This window comes from Camellia sinensis, chromosome 9 (assembly GCF_055761805.1).
Source record: "Camellia sinensis isolate YWXY chromosome 9, ASM5576180v1, whole genome shotgun sequence".
NCBI lineage: Eukaryota > Viridiplantae > Streptophyta > Magnoliopsida > Ericales > Theaceae > Camellia > Camellia sinensis.
The window spans coordinates 134158633-134179934 of record NC_138969.1 but is presented as its reverse complement, the minus strand read 5'-3'; the positions used below and the strand labels follow the sequence as shown (position 1 = coordinate 134179934).

Sequence of the window (21302 nt, the reverse complement as noted above, 5' to 3'; positions counted from 1 at the left end):
CGCTATGAAGAAAGGAAAGACCGAAGAAAGGGACATCCGTTCATTCTCAACCAAGGACTTGGAGAGAGTTCAGATGCCGCACAATGATGCTTTGGTGGTCACTCTTCGCGTCAAAGACTTTGACATCAAGAGAATCTTGATCGACCAGGGAAGTTCGGTAGAAATTATGTACTATGACACGTTTAAACAAATGAAGTTGGAAGACAAGGACTTGGCCCCCGCAACGTCCCCTTTGGTTGGCTTCAACTCACAGCCGGAATGGCCAATCGGAAAGATTATATTGCCGGTCAAAGCGGGATCGGTCGTGAAGCAAGTAGAGTTCTGGGTGCTTAAAGTTCCATCCACTTACAACTTGATCTTAGGCAGGGGTTGGCTACACGCCATGCAAGCAGTTGCTTCGACCTTCCACCAGGTCATGCGCTTTCCGGCACCGAGCGGACAAATAGAGGAAATTTGGGGGGACCTGGTGATGGCGAAACAATGCTTCGTTGCGGTAAATGGCAGCCGAGCGGCCAAAGGGTTCGTCCAAATGATTGAAGGGCCCGAGGGTAAAGAGGTCCTTGAAGACGTAGGAAGAAAGGCCGAGGAAAAGTCGGTCGAAGATTTGGTGAAAGTGCGTATTGACGAGAACGATCCAACAAAATTCTTCCTCTTGGGATCATCCTTGTCTAGCGCCGAACGGATGGATTATGTCAACTTATTGGTTTCCAATTTGGAGGCCTTTGCCTGGATGCCTTATGACATGCCTGGCATCGACCCGAGCTTCATTTGTCATCAGTTAAATGTCTTCCCTGATGCACGGCCAGTCATTCAAAGGACGCGCCGCTCAGCCTTGCACCATGCAGAAGTGGTCGCGGAGGAAGTGAAGACTTTGCTGGAAGTTGGGGCCATAGAGGAGGTGCAGCACCCTCGGTGGATATCCAACACAGTGGTTGTACCAAAGAAGAACGACAAGTGGCGAGTCTGCGTTGACTACAAGACTGTCAACCGAGCTTGTCCCAAGGATAGCTTTCCCCTTCCACGAATTGACCAGCTGGTGGACTTAACCGCTGGCCATCAGAAGTTTAGCTTCCTGGACGCATACCGCGGCTACCACCAGATTGCAATGTATAAACCGTACAGAGAGATCACGTCATTCACAACCCCCAGAGGCTTATATTGCTACAAAGTCATGCCGTTCGGACTAAAGAATGCCGGGGCGACCTTTCAGAGGATGGTAACGAAGATGTTCGCTCCTCCTCTGGGCCGAACAATGGAGGCCTGTATCGACGACATGGTGGTGAAGAGTAAGGAAAAATCTCAACACCTCGCCGACCTTGCAAAAATGTTCGCTATACTTAAGCTCCACAAGCTTCGTTTGAACGCTGCAAAGTGCGCCTTCGGAGTTGGCACCGGAAAGTTTCTAGGTTTTCTCGTCACAAATCCAGGGATTGAAGCTGACCCATCACAGATCAAGGCCATACAAGACCTGGAGCGTCCCAACTCCACAAAGGATGTGCAACATCTTGCCGGGATGGCAGCCGCGCTGAACAGATTTATCAGCCGGTCTTCCGATCGTTGCAGGCCCTTCTTTAAAACTCTGAAGTCCAAGTTTTTCTGGGATGATGAGTGCGACCACGCACTAGCAGACCTGAAAGCGTATCTCTCCTCAACCCCTATTTTGGTCACGCCTCAGCCAGGCGAAGAGTTGTACCTCTACTTGGCTGTCTCCCAGCACGCCGTCAGCGCGGTATTGGTGCGTGCTGAAGGCATCCAGCACCTACCGATCTTCTATGTAAGCAAGACTCTTCTCCCAGCCGAAACAAGATATCTTCCCTTGGAAAAATTGGCGTTGGCCCTTATGATGGCGTCAAGAAAGCTGGCACTCTATTTTCATGCCCATACAATAGTTGTGTTAACCGAGTTCCCACTTAAAGTGCTTTTTGAAAAGTCAGACTTCACTGGGAGAATTTTAAAATGGGCCGTGGAATTAGGGCAATATGACATCAAGTTCCGACCACGCACCGTAATCAAGGCTCAAGCACTTGCCGACTTTGTGGCGGAATTTGCCCCCGGGTTGCATCCAGTGTGCCCGGTTGATTTGGTTGGTGCGGATTCGGCACAACCCATGGTTCTTGCAACAGAAACGAGTGTTGGTTCGCAAGTAGGACAAGAGACAAGCATGACCGGACTAACAAAGTCCGACGACGATGAACCCAACCAAGACAAGGAAAGGGACCAGAATGAATCGATCAGAAACTTGGAAATGAGAAGCTCCCAGAACCCCTCTGATTGCTGGAAGCTGTTTATTGGCGAGATGTGGAAGCTCTTCGTTGATGGGGCGTCCAACAGACATGGGGTCGGGCTGGGCATCGTGCTGAACTCGCCAGACGGGCTGATCATCGAACAGGCAATTACACTCGGCTTCCCAGCATCCAACAACGAGGCTGAGTATGAAGCTCTCCTTGTCGGACTAAGAAGCGCGCTGAGAATGAAAGCCACAGCCCGTATGGTATTTAGTGATTCCAAGTTGGTGGTCAATCAGGTCTCAAGGGAATATGAAGCGAAGGACGAAAGAATGGCCAAGTATCAGGCGCTAGTACGCGCAGAGATTAAGAAGTTCGCTGCAATAAGGTTGGAACAAATCGACCGCGAGGACAACAGCGCGGTTGATGAATTGGCCGGACTCGCTTCTGCCCAGACAGCTTTTCCTAACCCCTTGATGATAGAATTTTTACCAAGGCCAAGCATTGAGGAACCAGAATCAACCGAGGTACTCTGCATCGACTTGGGTCCTTCTTGGATGGATCCTATCATCGCCTTCCTGAAAGATAGAATTCTGCCTGAAGAAAAGAAGGCGGCACACAAGGTTCGGGCAAAATCAGAGCGGTTTTGGCTCTCCCCGTCCGGGGCCTTGTACAAGAAATCTTTCACCGGCTCGTACTTGAAATGGGTCCACCCCACCAAGGTGGAGGCTTTCCTCTATGAGATACATGAGGGCATCTGTGGCAACCATACTGGGGGCAGGTCCCTGGCTTACCGAGCAATTTCTCACGGTTATTGGTGGCCGCGTATGCAGGCAGATGTGCAAAAATATGTTCGCAGGTGCGAGAAGTGTCAGAAGTTCGCCCACCAGATCCACCAGCCGGCTAGAGATTTGCTCCCCCTCACAAGTCCTTGGCCGTTCGCGCTTTGGGGGTTGGACATTGTTGGGCCACTCCCAGCTGCACCGGGAAACCGTAAATTCTTCATCGCCGCCACCGACTATTTCACCAAGTGGGTTGAGGCCGAGCCACTGGCGACCATAAGGGAAAAGGACGTGAAGAAGTTTGTATGGCAAAACGTGATCACCCGTTTCGGCATTCCCAAGGCCCTCATCTCGGATAACGGCGCTCAATTTGATGGTAAGCTCTTTCGCGGATTTTGCGAAGAGTTGAAGATCGAGTTCTACAATTCGACGCCGGCCTATCCTCAGTCAAATGGTCAAGTAGAGGCCTCAAACAAGACCATCCTGGACGGGCTGAAGAAACGGATTGAGAAAGCTAAGGGCAAGTGGGCTGAAGAACTCCCTAATGTGCTCTGGGCATACCGCACTACCCCAAGGAGGTCAACCGGGGAAACACCTTTTGCTTTGGCCTACGGCATGGAGGCCGTCATCTCGTTGGAAATTGGTATGCCAACCATCCGCTCTGAAGGTTTCCAGCCAGATCTGAATAGTGAAGCGTTGGCATTGGAGTTAGACCTTGCTGAAGAAAGGAGGGAGCGAGCACTGATCCACATAGCAGCTTATCAACAAGAACTCTCCAAAAAATATAACAAGGTTGTGCATCCCAGGATGTTCAAGATTGGGGACTGGGTATTAAGAAAGGTGCTTGGCAACACAGTGGTCCCTGGTGAGGGAAAGCTCGGTGCAAATTGGGAAGGACCATACAAAGTGATTGGTCTTGCCGGTAAAGGGGCATGCCATCTGGAAGATATAGACGGCAAGGCTGTCCCCAGACCATGGAATACGGCCAACCTCAAGGTCTTTTACTTTTAAGATGTAATTTGCTTGTGTGTTTTTTTTTAGCTTTTTTAGACCTTTCGCCCTTTGGCACTTAATGTAAAGGATAGCAATGCTTTTGTAATAAAAAATAGCCCTCTTGTTGTTTGGAATCACATCTTTGTACAATGGACTCGCAAGGACGCAAGACAATTATGAGTACCAGGGGCAAGAGACCAACCTAAATGGGACCGGATTGATTTACTCTCGCCGGAATAAATGCAAACCGCACAAACAGTTGCATTGTCAAAAGATATAATGGGCGTAAGGCCCCATTCGCCTTAGGGCCGAGATGGTTTTGCTCGCCCGGTTGACATGTTGGCGTCATGACCAACTCAGCTGAGACATTGGTGTTTTGCCCAGTGTAAGGGCCGAGCTGATTTTGCTCGGGCCAGTGGACATATTGGTGTCTTGTCCAATATGGAAAACGAGCGGAGCTTGCTCGGTAGAATTTGGAATGTTGGAATTTTGTCCAAACGATAAGAAGCGGAGCTGAATTTGCTCGGCCTCAAAGAGACGTTGGCGGCTTGTCCAACTTAAAAGGCGAACTGATTTTGCCCGGTCACGTCGACATTGCTTGAAGTTTACAAACTAATTAAGGCCGAGCATATTTTGCCTGAAAGTGACGTCAGTTCATGGAACCGAACTACTACTTAGCAAACGTCTGAGGCGATTTTAGCTTGTCAAAATTGTGCGGCACAGCCGACCTGGCAGTTGTGAATATTCATCAATTGAATTAAGGAATCCATGCAGACGCAAACCGAACAGAAATAGAAGATGAGCGAGCCAAAAGTCGAAAGTCTTCATTGATAATGGAAATTTAAGTACAAGACGGGGGGAACATAGCCCGGTTACAAAAAAAAAAAAAAAAAAAAAGCAAAAAAGGGTCAATCCAAATCTACGTCAACCGTTGGTTCAGCGACTTGCACTGTTTGCTCGGCCTCTTCCACATTTTGCTCGGCCAAGATTTCTTCGGCGTCATCGTCAGTTCCTTCCACCACGGCAACTTCCCGATCAGCCTCTTCCTCTGCACTTGGAGATGCTTCGGGAGGATTTTGTTGGGCTAGTTTCGCGGCGGTAGCTTCTTCCTCGGCCTCTTTCCTTGCATCCGTGATGAGTCGGTTTTGGGTGGCCTTGGAGTACGCCTGCATGTAGACCGGGATATAGGCAGCAGGCGGATTGATAAACATGTCAAAATCCTGACCAAGACCAACTTTCTCCACGGCAGCTTTCCAGCCGCATTTGAAAAAGATGTCCTTGGTCGCTTGGACCTGCCGTTCATAGGTCTTCTCGCCCTGCGCGTATCCCCGGTCTTCTGTATCTTCCACGGCCTTGTCCTTCTCGGCTTTGTGCGCATCACGCAGTTTCCTCAGCTCGGTGAGATACCGAGCCTTCGTTGACTTCATGGCCCGAAGTTTGTCCTCGTTAGCTCGGTCAACCTTCTGGCTTAGGATATCTCGCTCGGCCTCAACTGCTTCCTGCGCTGCTTTGAGCTTCGCTATCTCATCCTTCTAAGCCTTATTCTCGGCTATGGCATTCCGCAGGCTCTGCCGTACTTTGATCATCCGGTCGTGGGCCAAGTAGTTCTTTTGCGCGGCCTAAAAACAAATAAGAGATCGTTAGTACTCGAAAAACCGCGCAAAAACCGAGCAAACAGTTTGACATAAAAAATGGAGAACTTACCAGCACTATGGATTTCGCCGCCGAGCGGAGGACCTTGAGGTCAGAAAGCTCGTCATGTTTCTTCATATCGGCGGGCAAGATTAACCCCTTGGTCAAATTGAAACCAAGCGAGTAATCTTTGTCCGCGTAGACGGAGTCCTCAGAAGAAACTGCCCGGCCCTAGTATTTGAACTCGGGCGCCCAGACCGGGGGGGTGGCTGGGCCCTTGGACTTGCCGGTCTGTGGTTGCTCGGCCTGGTCCCCGAGCTTGGTGGAGACGCCATCGGTAGAGTCCTCATCGGCCAGACGCGGCCCGACTTGCTCCTTCCTCGGCCGCTTCTTGGACCGACCAGCCGGTTGTTCGCTGGCAAGCGCCAGCACTGCCCCTTCTTGCTGCACGGCGTGTACGGAGGATGTCCCCCCGGCTGCCTCTTGTCTTTGGGACTCGTCTTCTTCCCCGGTGATCAGGGACTTGATGGCCCTGATTTTCGCTATTTCTTGCTCGGCGGTGAGTGGAATAAGCCTGATCGGTGGTAAGTTTGGATCTGGTTCTGGGGTTGGCGCACGCAGAAAATCGGTAACCCGGCTCCTGCGCGACGTGGTGTAGTGGTATGTCTGATCGAAGCCGAGCAATTTGGAAGCCTCCCTCTCCTCGGCAGGATGGCGTAGCAGGACTCTGATGGCCTCTTGGTTGGCCCGGTAGTAGTCTGCTGCTAGGTGTTTATCTGCAAAAAGAAGACAAGTGTTAGATCGGCATGGAAAGTGAATAGTGCGAAAAGAAAATAGCTCGGTCGACTCACCGGCACTACCAAAATCCTTTCTAATATACCATCCCGGTATGGGTGCCTCGGTGTCCTCATAGCGACCGGACACCCATAAGAAGTCGTCGTCGTTTGTTTCCTTGTCCGGGTTACCCTCTATTAATTTTGCTCGGCCCTTCTTCACTTTGAGGTACCAGCAGAACCCGCTCTTATTACTACTAAGACTATACTGATGAAAAATTTCAGCCAGACCAAGATTGAGTCCGAGCATCCGGTTCAGTTCGGCGACCCCGTTTATTATTTTGTAAGTGTTATTTGAAACTTGGGTCGGGCAAAGCCTTGTCTGCCTCAAAAACTCACAGATCAAAGGCTGGACTGGGAAGCGGAGCCCTCCCTCTACTATTGACACGACCGTAAAGGGGCACCGGTCTAGATCTCCCCAAGGGGCGTCTCCCTTTTTGGCGAGCTCTAAGATGACGTCATCTGGGATGTTGTAATCCCTGCGAAATTCGGCCATCGCACCGGGCGAGCTAACCATATAGCGGTACTTCCCCATCTATCTCGGTCTTATTTGATAAAGTGTATACCTCGGTCAAAATTTTTTGTGGGTCTGCTCAGACTCTGAGCTCCACCAGTTAGTGCTGGACTGGCTTGGTCGGCCCTATTTGTTCTGCATTGTTAAAAAATAATTCCAAGGGTTAGCACGGCATAAATTGCACGGCCCCTATGGGAATTGGCTTAGTGAAGGGATTATTGGTGTTTGGCCGGTTCGACCCCTACCTTGGGTATGCTACTTGGTCGATTTCCTAGTTCGGTTCTAACTCTCCGAAGCTGGCTCGGTTAAAGTTATAGCTCGGTCGTTTCTACTTGACGAGTTAACTCGGTCAAGGCCTAAGTAACGAGCTCAAGTTTTTGCCCGGTTCAGTACTATTACCAAGTTTTAATCGGTAGTTTTGCTCGGCTACAACCTCTACGAGAAGTCACAAACCAGTTTTTGCTCGGCCGGTGTGTCATTTATGGATCTAAGCGAGCATTTTGCTCGGTTCTGCCCAGATTCAAACTGTTCATCCCAGAAATAGGACGAACTCGTTCGAACCTAGGAGAAACAAGGGGCATGAAAGCCCCATCCTTCCCTGCTGTTCTTGTTTGCCCTAGGGTGTGCGAGATCTAAGCAAGGAAATGAAACTCTAATGGCCCCGAAAATAAACAAAAATACGAAGCATAGTGACACGGGAATGAAGAACATGTATGAAAAAACTTTGAGAAGTAGAAGCAAGAGATGCAAGGGGGGGTAGTGTGACTTACCAGAAGGACAGGTGTGAGGGTGAACGCGACCTCGAGCGCTTGATTGTGGCCTTCGAAAGGATTTGAAATGGGGGATATGGCATAGAAACAATAATGGCAGTGGTCCGAAAGCTTGAGAGGTTTAGGGCTTGTGTGGAAGGGAAGGTGAAAAGTGAAGGGTTTAGGCCCTTCGTTGGAATACAAAAGAGGGGGGAAGAAACCCCAAACGGCTGTGCCGTTTGAATTTAGCGCGTGCAGAACAGTTGGCTGTACGACCCAGTGGCGTGAAGCCACGTGGCACTGGAAACGTGGCTGTCAGTACGATTGTACGACCCTTGATGAGACTGGGGAGGAAATGGCCGACCAAGCAGGACAGCTCGGCGTCAGATTTGCCCCCAATCATGCTCGGCTTGGTGATGGAGCAACTCAATCCGTTAGCTCGGTCACGATGGTAACCCCAGTCACGACCAGGTCAGATGGGGTTAAGGGGCAATTGAGAGGGGAGATTTGCACCGTCAGTACGGCTGAGCAGAGATTGGACGGGTCTGTTTTGCTCGGTCTCGAGGATCGGCTGACCGGACGGAAACCAAGCCTGGCCGAGCTGCGACTAGCAAACATTCGGCGATGCACACGGCTAAATGGCGAGACCGGGCTACGGATAGCTCGGGTTAAACTGTGGACAAGGGAGGGATGGTGCGTCTCTGACCGGTGAGCCGAGATGGGAAGATTCAATGTAACCTCGGATGAAGGTAGAACGGACGGAGGCCGGCATGCCTCGCGACCGGTATGCCACGATACACCGGTCAATACCTGCCCGGCCCATGAGCATCACCCCGCCGCCCCTTTGCCAAGGGGCAGTCCGGTGGGGCATAGTGCGGTTGAGCGCCTGTGGTGATAGTTCTTCGTGGGAGATAGCCCGATCGTGGTACTACAGTCAGGTGTGCCACCTGGGCCAATGGCACGAGGGAAGGGACCTCTGCTTCACACATGCCTTAATACCGTTAGGCAGTTCTGCATGTACTGGTGGAAGGACTAAGCCTTTACACGCGTAAGGTGGTGAGAGGCGAGCACTGCCACCTGTCTTGGGAAGGACAACAGAGGTAGAGCGCACATAATCTTGAGGCTACATGGCTAGCCTTAAAGGAGGAAGGAGGACGAACGTTAGAGATATGCAACTTCTCCCCCAAAAGAAAATACTCTCTCTCTATCTGTCTTCTCCTTCCTCAAGTGGACTGACTTGATCGTCGGAGGGTCTATCCGGCACACCACCGCCGGGCAGCTCACCGTTTCTTTGTTACCAGGTAGACGCCGTCAAGAGAGGCTTGGAGTACAAGGAGTACGGAAAGCAGAGAATATTTCGCCCCCGTACAGTTGAGTCCACTAACAACTTGGCATTGCATTCAAGAATCAAAGGAAGATGGGCAGTAGTCACCAAAGGGGGCAAAACAATAGTTAACCACAAGCCAATAGTGATGGGCCCATGACCATGGGAATTGTGTCCACGATCACATCCAACAGAAAGTGGTTTGTTGAGTGATCTGAACCTGAGGGCATCATCTAAGGCAGTCACAATAGCAGAGGATAAGGCATCAAAATGGAATAAATTATTGTTGATGAGAAGGCTATGTTACTCAACAAATGGAATTGGAGAAGGCCATATGGCGAGTGTGGTGATGATATCACGAAAGACCATTAAAAAATATAGAGATTTAAATCTTAAAGAGAAAGTTGTCGACCAATTGTAGCAAATTTATCTAAGAGGCTTTTAGCTTTGTCTATAAATTGTTTGATATCTTGGAGAAGAAATGAAAGTTAAGAAGTCCACTAATAGTTGTTGAACCAGAGGATAAGTGATAAGTCTATCCAATAAATGAAAAAGCTAAGACGTCCTATTACAATTGCTAAGATTCCAAAATCATGAATCAGAAACTTCAAATAAAATTTTTAGTAATATTACAAATCAAGAAATTTTACGCAAAAACTTATATATAAAATTTAAGGTGTAACTCAAATTAATTTTGGATGTAGTTTCCAACATCCAAGAGCTAAATTTGGACCATATATTAATTTTCTAGAAAAAATTCTGGCTTAAATTTTGGATCTTAGTTTTTCTGTAAATTTTTTTCAAGAATTATTATTCTCATTCTTTGTCATTATTATAAATGTACTCTAAAATTTCATTTTAGTATTCAAATTTACACATAACATATTTGAATACTCATTAAAAAAATATATTTTGGAGTGAATTTATAAATAATTAAAGCGGAAATAGCACTTCCATTTTTTTATTTGTAAATACACAAATTGAGATTTATGTTAAATCCAATTCTACCCCAATATTCAATACAACCCAAACACAATCAAACATACGATTCTAGGAAAACTAAATGGGAAATTCTATTATATACATTCCTTATCATATACACTCTTAAGTTATGTCATTTTATTTTTTAATTATGACCAATTTTTTTCTTTAGTTATGATCTTATTTTAGTTATAACTCATGAGATATTTAAGCCTCGTTTGGGTTAAACTATATAAGTGCACTTGTTTGCATAAGTGCAGTTATTTGGATTACATTGATAAGAGTATTGAGGAATATTCATCTCAGCAGCTCAAGCCACACTCTTAGCAGCTCAAGACACGAGTGCAGCCAACAGAGAAGCCAACACAAAACACCTCAGCTCACACATGTGCAGGATATCAAAGCAGTTATAATAGATACGGTTATGAGAGTAAAGGGAGTTAGTTAGATTGTTAGTTAGTTAGATTGTGAATTAGATAGATTATTTTGTAACAAACTCAGTGAGTATACATTGTGTATAAATATTTGTAAACTCTCATCATATGATAATAAGAAAGAAAGATATTTTTACAATTTCTTTTATGGTATCAGAGCCTTTCTTCTCCAACAAGTAAAGGCTCTTCAATGGCGTATTCATCTTCAAGCTCATCTTCATTCATCTTACCATCAAATCTGAGTCTTTTTCTATCAAATTTTAATTCTCTTATCACAGTCAAGTTAGATTCTACTAACTTTCTGATCTGGAAAAATCAAATCCAAAATCTTCTTCGTGCTACTAATTTCTTAGGGTTTCTTACTAGATCAAATGCATCACCAGATCCAAAAGTGCTGGATTCTTTAGGAAAATCTATTCCAAATCCTGAGTTTGAAAATTGGAAGATTATCGATGCTCATCTGCTTAGCTTTCTCACTGCTACTCTTTCTCCACCCGTGTTTGCATCTGTTCCTCATTTTCCACATTGTTTGCAGTCTGGATTGCCTTGGAGAAGAGATATACATCTTTATCTAGATCTCATATCCATCAGTTAAAGAACAAGTTGCAGCCTGGGTCCAAATTATCAATGGAAGAGTATCTCTTACAAATCAAAACCATAACTAATCAACTAAGTCTTGCTTCTTCCATCCTTGATGATGAAGATCTGGTTCTTCTACACTTAAATGGTTTACTAGACAAGTATGATGCTTTCAAAACAACAATTCCTGCTAGAGATAAGCAAATCACTATGGAAGAGTTAAGTTCTCTTTTCTATTTAGAGTCTATTCACGTGGAGAATAAGACCAAATCTGCTCTCAACACTGACTCCACTATTGCCTATTCTGCAACTCAAAATACTGAGTCTAAGTCGTCAGGATCTAGAGGTTCAAATTATAGGGGCCACAGCTCTTATCGGGGCAGAGGAGGCAGATACAGTAGTAATAGGTTCTCTATGAGAGGTGCTAGAGGTAGACAAGGCCATGGACAGTTCACTCAAGGATCTTCTACCTCTTGTTAAATCTGTGGAGGTCACAATCACATTGCTCTTGATTGTTGGTTCAGAATGGATCCCAATTATTCATCCACCAACTCTTCCACCTTATCTGGCATATCCAAAGCCACAGCTTATTCTGCAGTTCAATCTCCACCTTCTTCATTTGGTCCAGAATTTTCCACATCTGGTTCTTCCACCCCATGGTTTGTGGATTCTGCTGCAACTAGTCACATTGCCAATGATCTCAGCAATTTCCATCTCTATCAGCCCTATCATGGGACTGATCAGGTTATAGTTGGCAATGGCCAGAAATTACCTATTCACCATGTTGGTAAGAGTATTTTACCAACTCCACAATCTTCTTTTCATCTTCAAGATATGCTTCATGTGCCACAAATTTCATCAAATCTATTATCTCTGCATAAGTTGGCTCAAGATAATAAATGTTCTGTGAATCATTCAGGACAATCTTACGAAACAGGTGCTCCATAGAGGCCCTCATATTCATGGCTTATATCACTTTACTTCTTCTTCTACTACTCCTTGCTCACAAGCTTATCACACTTCTTCTCAGTCAAAGGTGTCTCTGGACACTTGGCATCAAAGATTGGGCCATCCCTCCTCCTTAAAGTTTCATCACATAGCTAAACATTTACCTGTTAGTTTTTCAAATAAATGTAATGTTTTGTCTTGTACTCCTTGCAATGTAGCTAAGATTCACAAGCTTCCTTTTAAGCTTTCTACATCAACTGTTTCTCAACCTTTCTCTCTTGTACATAGTGATGTTTGGGGACCATTCCATGCTTCCAAGAATGGCTATCAATACTATCTTTTGTTTGTAGATGACTTCACTAGATTTGCATGGATTTTTCCTTTATTTGTTAAAAGTGAAGTGTACTCTACATTTGTTCATTTCAAGAATTATGCCGAAAATCAATTCAATCTCTCACTCAAAATTTTTCGCATAGATAATGGTAGTGAGCTTGTGAATCATAAAATGGCTGATTATCTTGCATCTCATGGTATCCTTCACCAGCTTAGTTGTCCCTATGCTCCTGAACAGAATGGTATTGCAGAAAGAAAACACCAACATATCACTCAAACTGCTATTGCTTTATTGTCTCAATCTTCTGTCCTCTTGAGTATTGGGTTAAGGCCATGGCCACTTCTGTCTTTCTTATTAACAGAATGCCTAGTCTATCTCTAGGTCATTCCTCTCCTTATCAGTTATTGTTTAAATCCATTCCAGATTACACATTTCTCAAAGACTTTGGTTGTCAATGTTTCCCTTGGCTTAGGCCTTACATTTCCAACAAACTTCAACCCAGATCCACTCCTTGTGTCTTCTTGGGTTATCACCATTCCACTAAAGGCTACAGCTGCTTGGATCCCACTACAGGAAAATTTTTTCTCTCTCGACATGTCTTATTCAATGAGAGTTATTTTCCTTTTCCTCATACTACTGTAGTCTCTCCTATTTTACCTGCTATTTCTTTTTTTTTTGTCCTCTGCTTCCTCTACTGTTCAGTCTGCTCCTACGCAGCTTTTTCCTTCTTCTCCATCCAGCTCTACTGTGTCTCAGTTTCCTGTAGCTCCTATAGCTCCTTAGTCTACTCTTGCTCTATTATCATCTGCTATACAGCCTACTATACGGCCTAATGTCCAGTCTCCTCCTCAGCCTACTGCAGCCGCTCACTCATCTGCTATACAGCCTACTGCAGTTGCTCCCACTTCTGTCCCTGTCTCTATTCCTATTCAATCTATTTCTATTGATCTTCCTTTGTCTTCTCACTTTTTTTCTAATGTTCATCCTATGCTTACCAGGTCCAAAACTAAAGCTCTTCTAACTCACACTTCTGATCTTAGCCACACAGAACCTACCACTACTAAGCTGGCTCTTCAACCTCCTATTTGGTTTCAGTCTATGACTGAAGAAATTCAGGCCCTCCATCATCAAGGCACCTGGTCTCTATTGCCCCTTCCTTCTCAAAAGCCTTCCATTGGCTGTAAATGGGTTTTCCACATCAAAAAGAACTCAGATGGTTCTATAGCTTGTTATAAAGCTCGGCTTGTTGCCAAGGGCTATCATCAACAAGAAGGTATTGATTACCATGAGACCTTCAGTTCAGTGGCCAAACAACCTACAATTCGTGTGCTTTTGTGTCTAGCTCTTCATCACCATTGGCCTATTAAGCAGTTGGACATCTCCAATGCTTTCTTACATGGTACCTTAGAAAAAAGTGTATATGGATCAACCTCAAGGTTTTATAGACCCTCAGTATCCTTCTCATGTCTGTAAGCTCCACAAGGCTCTTTATGGCCTCAAGCAGGCCCCTCGAGCATGGTACTCTACCTTCTCTAAGTTCTTGCTTGGGCAAGGGTTTCTCCTTAGTCATTCAGATTCCTCTCTATTTGTCAAGACTGCTTTATCTTCTATTGTCATCATTCTTGTTTATGTTGATGATATCTTGCTCACCGGGAATGATTCTACTCTCATCAATGCTCTTCTTGTGCAAATGCATGAGATCTTTTCCATGAAAGAACTGGGTCTTGTCTCCTATTTCTTAGGCATCTCCGTTTAGTTTCATTCACATGATTTTTTTCTTTCCCAACAAAAGTATGTTGGTGAACTCTTACTCAAGGTTGGCATGGTGGATTGCAAGCCTAGTTCCACTCCTATGGCTCTCAAGTCCTCCTCTGATCTTGTTGTTGATTTACCCTTCTTTGACCCTTCTCGTTGGTGGCTTACAGTACTTAACAATAACCAGGCTTGACATAGCTTTGGCAATTAATCATGCATGTCAGCATATGCACTCTCCTTCTGTTGGCCACTTTGCTGTGGTAAAAAGGATTCTTCGATATGTTAAAGGCTCTTTATCTCAAGACCTCTCCTTCACACCTGGTCCTTTCATTCTTCATGCCTACACTGACTCTAATTGGGCTGGTGACTGTGTGGATCGCAGATCAACTTCAGGCTTTTGTGTGTTCCTTGGTCCAAATCTTATTTCCTGATCTGCTAAAAAGCAGGCCACTGTCTCTAGATCCTCAACTGAAGCTGAATATAGATCCATGGCTCATACAACTGTTGAGTTATGTTGGCTTCAATAGCTACTCAAGGAGTTGTCCATCTCTTGTTCTTCTTCCCCTGTTCTTTGGTGTGATAATGTATCGGCTATGGCTTTGGCTTCAAATCCAGTCTTTCATGCATGTTCAAAACATATTGAAATAGATTGTCATTTCATTCGTGAAAGGGTTGTTTCTAAACAAATTTTTCTTTCTTATATTCCTTCGGTTGATCAGGTTGCTGACATTTTTACTAAGCCCCTGTCTTCTTCTCGGTTTCATTATCTTAAGGACAAACTAATGGTGCTTCCCAGCCCCATTGGTTTGCAGGGGAATGATAAGAGTATTGAGGAATACTCATCTCAGCAGCTCAAGCCACACTCTCAATAGCTCAAGACACAAGTGCATCGGCAACTCAAGCCACACTCTCAGCAGCTCAAGACATAAGTGCAGCCAACAGAGAAGCCAACACAAAACACCTCAGCTCGCACATGTGTAGGATATCAAAGCAGTTATAATATATATAGTTATGAGAATAAAGGGAGTTAGTTAGATTGTTAGTTAGTTAGATTGTGAATTAGTTAGATTGTTTTGTAACAAACTCAGTGAGTATACATTGTGTATAAATATCTGTAAACTCTTATCATATGATAATAAGAAAGAAAGATATTTTTACAATTTCTATTACACACCAATCAATATCTACTCTCTACTTTTCTACACATCTTTTTTATAAAAAGTCAAAAATCGTACTTCTTTTTATGCCTTATGTGTTGTTTGGTTGTGATTTATTTATTTATTTATTTTTTTATGTTATGATTCAAAAAGTAAGAAATTATATATATATTTTTTAATTATAAGGTATATACAATACACACCTGTGTATCATTGTCTTTCTCAAAGTAAATATATAAACATAAATGGCAGCACAGCCAATTGCAAAAATATTGGCAAGCAATTTTAACTGTGTTCAATCAATAGAGGGAGACCAAGTACTTAATAGAAAATTATTAGGTATTCATGGAATATCATGTGTCGATATTTTTTCATCAATTATCATTCATCAGGCCTTTTCAAATTCTTCAATCACCCAATACAAAATTATAATATTTTATATTTTCCTTTAATCATAATATTATGGAGTACCACATGATCATACTCTGAGAATACCTAATAATGACCTGCAGTTAATTATATAACAATGCAACCAATGAATTTATAATCACTCAAAACATAATAAGGATTCTAATGACCTATATTTGATGGAATCTCAATAACGATTTTCATAGTTGGTGGGGAAGAAAGATATTCTGGTTTTTATAATGAGAATTCAAATGTATATGAGCTTGCAAGAATTTTTAGATATATTAATCTCCACCTCAATTTCTTTTTAAATCACTTACAAAGTAGTATATATCACATGATCATCCATGGAAGCACAAAATCATGTAAAATCCCAAAAGAGCCAAAAACAAGAGAAAAGTAACCATGTAATTAAGGTAACCGAGTAACCATGGTAAACAAGAGAAAATTCAAATTTGTAAACCACATAAACAGTGTTTTTCATGATATGAGAGAGAGAGAGAGAGAGAGTGTGTGTGTACTGCCCCCCCCCCCCCCCCCCCCCACTACAATCATGGGCACTATTGTTTCATTGTTTGCAAGGGTGAAAGATGCTTAAGGTAAGATTTCTTAGCAGGGTTCTTCATTAAATCTTGTTTACGGCCTTAAAACTCATTATGAAAATTAGGGTTTTGGAGTGGTGGGTTTAGGGTTTCTTATGAAGGTATTGGATCACCCAAATTCATGTTTGATTACTTGGTATGGCCTCACCAAAAAAAAAAAAAAAAAAAAAAAAAAACCTGCTAATAGTTTAGTTCATAACTATTTTTTGTGTTCACCTCTTTTTCTAACTGATGTGTTTGATTTTATTTTTTATTATCTTTCCATGAAGAGCAGAATTTTAAGCTAATTTAGAAATATATAGTACTTTCAAATTATATAGCTATCATGATCAATGCTCAGTAATGAATTTACCATTTTGATCCAAAGACTTTTCCTTAACCGGACTGTTTCGAAGAGTTGAATTCATCATGGTTTGCCTTGATCATCTGATTCTTCATCTTCTTATTTTTCTTCTTGTACAAAATCCCTCTTGCCTTCGCTTGACACGCTTTAACTTCGCGTAAATAAACACGAATAGCTCCATCGCCAAAAGGGTTTCTCTCCAGTGATCCACCGACACTGTTCTCGTCGTACGCAGCTCTGAGCCGTCCAATCAGAGCATCGAGGCTTCCCCAAGCTTGTCTAAGAGGACAAGTGCATGGAGCAGGAGGGTCTGGTTGTCCGAAAAAGACACAGCCAGGTAAGTGAACTTTTGTTTTCCCAAACTGATCGAGATAGCAAAGGAACTGTAATACATGGTTGTAGTTGCACTGTGACAGAGAAACTGGGGGTCTCTGGCTCTTCAAGTACTGCCCAAAGGTGTTCCAGTCTCTGCGTTTCTGTGACTCGTATCGGCTCAATGGTGGTGCCTTTTGCTGCTGTTGCTGATGATCACTGGCCGATCGCGATGATCCTTCTGCTGAGTCTTTCTCTATTTCGGTTGCCATGGTTGTGCAGAAGAATTTTTTTATTTTGTTAGATCAGAATGACAAGGAAAAAAAAAGGGGGGAAGGAGGTGATAGAAAATGGTACTGCAGTAAAAGAAAAAAAGAAGATCAATTCTGGAGTCTACTAAGGAGACAAGACATATATGGGCCCAATGGTGGTGTTTTTCTTCTCCTCCCACTCTATCATTTTCAAGAAATTACTCAATATTATTGAAACAAGTTCAGGTAGTTTATAAATAATTATGGATCCAGTTTCTTTTAACCTTGCTATTTGGACATGTGAAACTTATTATGGGTCTCATTTCGATAATTTAAATTGTTTATTTTTTAGATCAGAATGTATACATTTATGTAAAAAATTAAATTTATCCTATAACTATAGTTATGTTAGTTTATGCCATTTATTTGTAAAAAATCAAACCGTAAATATTATTTGGCAAATAGACTATTTATTATTTAGGAGATAAATTGTAACATAAAAAATGAACAGTTTAATAATCCATGGTGAAAACAGCATCTGCACCCCAAAATTTTTCCTAATTCCATAGTTATTAACTTATGGGACACATTACTTTGATGTTGATGCAAAATGTAAAAGGTATTAATTAGTTAATGGAATTAATAATATTGACTAATTTCTCCTCATTTACATGTTCTCTGTTTTAATTAGACTATTAGCACTAATAATAATTTCAGGATGTCTGTAATATATTATCAGAATATTTTATTTTTATTTTACTTTCATGTTTTTTTTGATCTGCATATTTTATTTTACGGAGCTGTGTGGTGAGCACAGACACTATTTTTCTAAATATACCTGTCTTTTATATTGTGGTATAAATTTACATAAGAAACGAAATAAGATGATAGTGGTGATAAATAATATTTATCTAGTTTAATCTATAATTATTGTAACTGCCATCATTAATACAATTGCTATCATTTTCATTTGCATCACATGTATACCACATTGAGTAATTCTATACAAATTTTTAAGAAGTTATAAAATTTTTGTATTAACTTATGTGACACTCATCATATTGTTAAAGTAATTCATGTTTTAAATTTTTTAAAAGTTGTAATTTTTTTTATTAACTGATATGACATTTATCAGTATCATATCACAAATATATCATATCTACAACTTGAGATGGTGAAACCAATTAGACTCAAAGAGGAGGGAGAATTTCAAAAAACTGAGTAGCAGTATAAATTTTAGCTTTGTTGCTCTCTGCTCCCCCTCTTTATTGGTTGTTTTTTTTGTTCTTCATTGTTATAACCAATAAAGTTTTCTTTGCTGATAAAAAAAAAAAAAAAGATTTTTTTTTTCTTTTTTTTTTTAAGTGATGAAAGCTGAAGATTTATTTACACAATATCACGTATAAATCACTTTGACTTTCATACATCTTAATTTTTCATGAAGATATTGTGAAACACAAGGGCTGCTGCTTGAAGTTAATCCATTGACTCATTACTGAATTATTGTTCATAAGATTTTAAATGCAATTTGACATGGCTTAGTAAAGCCATCGCATCTGATTCGATTCAAGAACTTGCTTTCACTCTCAAAAGGTTTAGTGTGAAAAATCATTACAATCATCATCAGCACTAATAAAGTATTGGCAAATTACATTTTGTCCCATTTGGCTTGCATCTTGGTGCCAATTTAGTTGAGATTACTATACATCGTTATGATGTTTTTTGCACTTATCTGCTTCCTTTATTGATGTAATATTTTGAATTTTCAGAATTTTCAACAATAAATGTTCTTTTTATTTTGCTGATAAAAAAATGACATTTTGTCCCCTTCAAATTTTTGAGTTTTCCCACTTTGGTCTTTATTTATTTTTTATTTTTTCACTTGAGCCCTTAATGTTTAAAATCTTTCCCAATTTAATTACTCCCAAAATAAACTTCCATTGAATTTTGGATGGAAAATGCCACCTTGGCAGCCACGTGGCATAAAATAGGTAAATTCTATTTTGTCCACCCTTAAGTTTCACAATTTTTCTATTTTGGGTCTTAAAATTTAGAATTTATTTTTCTAATTCACTTCCAAAATAAAGTAACCATTCAATTTTGAATGAAAAAATGCCACTTTAGTAGCCATGTCGCATAAAAATAAATTTTTTTAAATTTGGTTGTGTTTTTGTTTTAAATAATTAGAAACGAGTTTAAAAAAAATAAATATCAAAAATATATTTTTCAAATTTAAAAAAAAAAACATTTCTACTCAAAAAAGAGAAAACCATATAAAATAATTAGTGTTTTATCTTTTCTTTTTTTTTTCACCAAACTATTTTTTGAAAAAAGAAATTAAAAAACACATTATAAAAACTCAATCAAAAAGAGAGATATTTTGGTGTATATGAACGATAGTAGTGGCATGGAGGTGGGATGTACGATGAAGAAAGAGGACATAAAGGGCCGATAAAGGTTTAGAGGTGTTAAGGTTAGGGTAAAGGTTTGAGAAAGATTTTGATTCAGTCAATTGGGAATTTCTGTTCTCTTTGCTGTCTAGCTTTGGTTTTGGGTCTAAATGGGTCTCTTGGATGAAAACTTGTGTCTCTACTGCTCGCATCTCCGTCCTCATGAATGGTTCACCAACGCAAGAGTTCTCTCCGCAAAGAGGTCTTCGGCAAGGTGACCCATTATCACCTTTCCTCTTCAATATAGTGGTTGAAGGGCTCAATATTCTTCTCACCAGAGCTCTTGATCTTGGCATCCTCAATGGAGTTCGGGTTGGGGCTCGTGAGGTCCTTATATCTCATCTTCAATTTGCGGACGACTCTATTCTTTTCTGTGATGTTGATATGGATCAGGTAGTAATTATCAAAAGAGTTCTTCGATGTTTTGAAGTCCTATCCGGATTGAGAATCAACTACCACAAAATGTGGTCTGTGGGGTGGGTGTAGCAGCAGAGTCACTGTTTTTGTTTGCCAAGCTATTGAATTGTAAGGTTCGCAGCTTGCCCTTGAAATTCTTAGGGTTGCCTCTAGGTGCCAACCCAAGTAGGAAATCCACTTGGAAACCAGTGCTTGATAACATTAGATCAAGACTATCAGGGTGGAAGAGAAAATTGCTATCTTTTGCTGGAAGATTAACCTTGGTTAAGGTTGTCTTATCAAGCCTACCTATATACTACCTCTCTCTCTTCAAGATGCCTGAAGGTGTGGCTTGAGATTTTGAAAAGATTGAAGCTGTTTTCTTATGGGGTGGTAATGAACTAAAAAGAAAAGTTCATTTGGTGAAATGGACTGAGGTCACAAAGAGTTCTGCCCAAGGAGGCCTGAGCATTAGAAGGATTAGAGATGTGAATGTAAGCCTGCTTCTCAAATGGTGGTGGAAATTTGGGAATCAAACAAATGCACTATGGAGGAAAATTATCTGCAGCAAATACAAAATTGAAGCACATAGTTGGCATCCTCCTGTTTGTTCTTCTTATAAACACTCTAGGGTGTGGAAGGATATCTCCTTCATTGGGATTCAAAATAGTAACATTTTCAATTTCTTCTTGGGGAACTGCTATATCAAGGTTGGGGATGGTAGCAGAATGAAGTTTTGGCATGATAAGTGGTGTGGTGTTTCTTATCTCAAGGAGGAGTTCCCCTCCCTTTTCAATATTTCTACAGAAAAGAGTGGTTCTCTCCACCAAATATTTGTTAGGAAATCAGGCCCTGATTGGCACTTCCTTTATAGAAGAGTATTGTATGCTTGGGAGCTGGCTGATGAAGTGAGATTAATAGCTTTGTTATCCTCTACTCCTTCTCTGAACCCAGCTAGTGCTGATAGTTTGGCTTGGTCTTCTTCTTCCGCAGGTTCATGCTCTTTCTCAGTGTCTTCTCTTTATTCCTTCAGCTCTTCTTTTCATAGGCCCAATCTTAATATTACCAAATTCATTTGGAGTAACATTCTACCTCTTAAAGTCCATTTCTTTGGGTGGTTGGCTTGGAAAAATAGAATCAAATCTGCTTTTTTCTTGCAAATTCTCAGCATCCTTGGCCCCTCTGCATCCACCAGCTGTTCTTTCTGCAATTCTGCCCCTGAATCTGCTCAACATATTTTACTCCATTGCCCTTTCTCTTGGTCCATCTGGTGTCATGTGCTGTTTGAATGGAGGCTTCA

The 21302-nt window shown here is 42.0% G+C and overlaps 1 protein-coding gene and 1 pseudogene across 3 annotated transcripts in view; one reads left to right on the top strand and one right to left on the bottom strand.

Annotated features, from left to right (window-relative positions):
* Nucleotides 1-17377, bottom strand: part of LOC114293906 (protein LIGHT-DEPENDENT SHORT HYPOCOTYLS 10 pseudogene) — a 59218-nt pseudogene extending 41841 nt beyond the window's left edge. For both annotated transcript variants that reach the window (XR_014340327.1, XR_014340328.1), the window contains exon 1: nt 16603-17377. The product of XR_014340327.1 is annotated as a protein LIGHT-DEPENDENT SHORT HYPOCOTYLS 10 pseudogene, transcript variant X1 (transcript). The remainder of the gene's footprint in view (nt 1-16602) is intronic.
* Nucleotides 1274-4018, top strand: LOC145799762 (uncharacterized). Its single transcript, XM_082889396.1, has 3 exons — nt 1274-2868; nt 3007-3383; nt 3675-4018. The coding sequence occupies exons 1-3, from the start codon at nt 1274-1276 to the stop codon at nt 4016-4018; spliced, it is 2316 nt and encodes a 771-aa protein (XP_082745522.1).
* Nucleotides 17378-21302: the final 3925 nt, after the last annotated feature.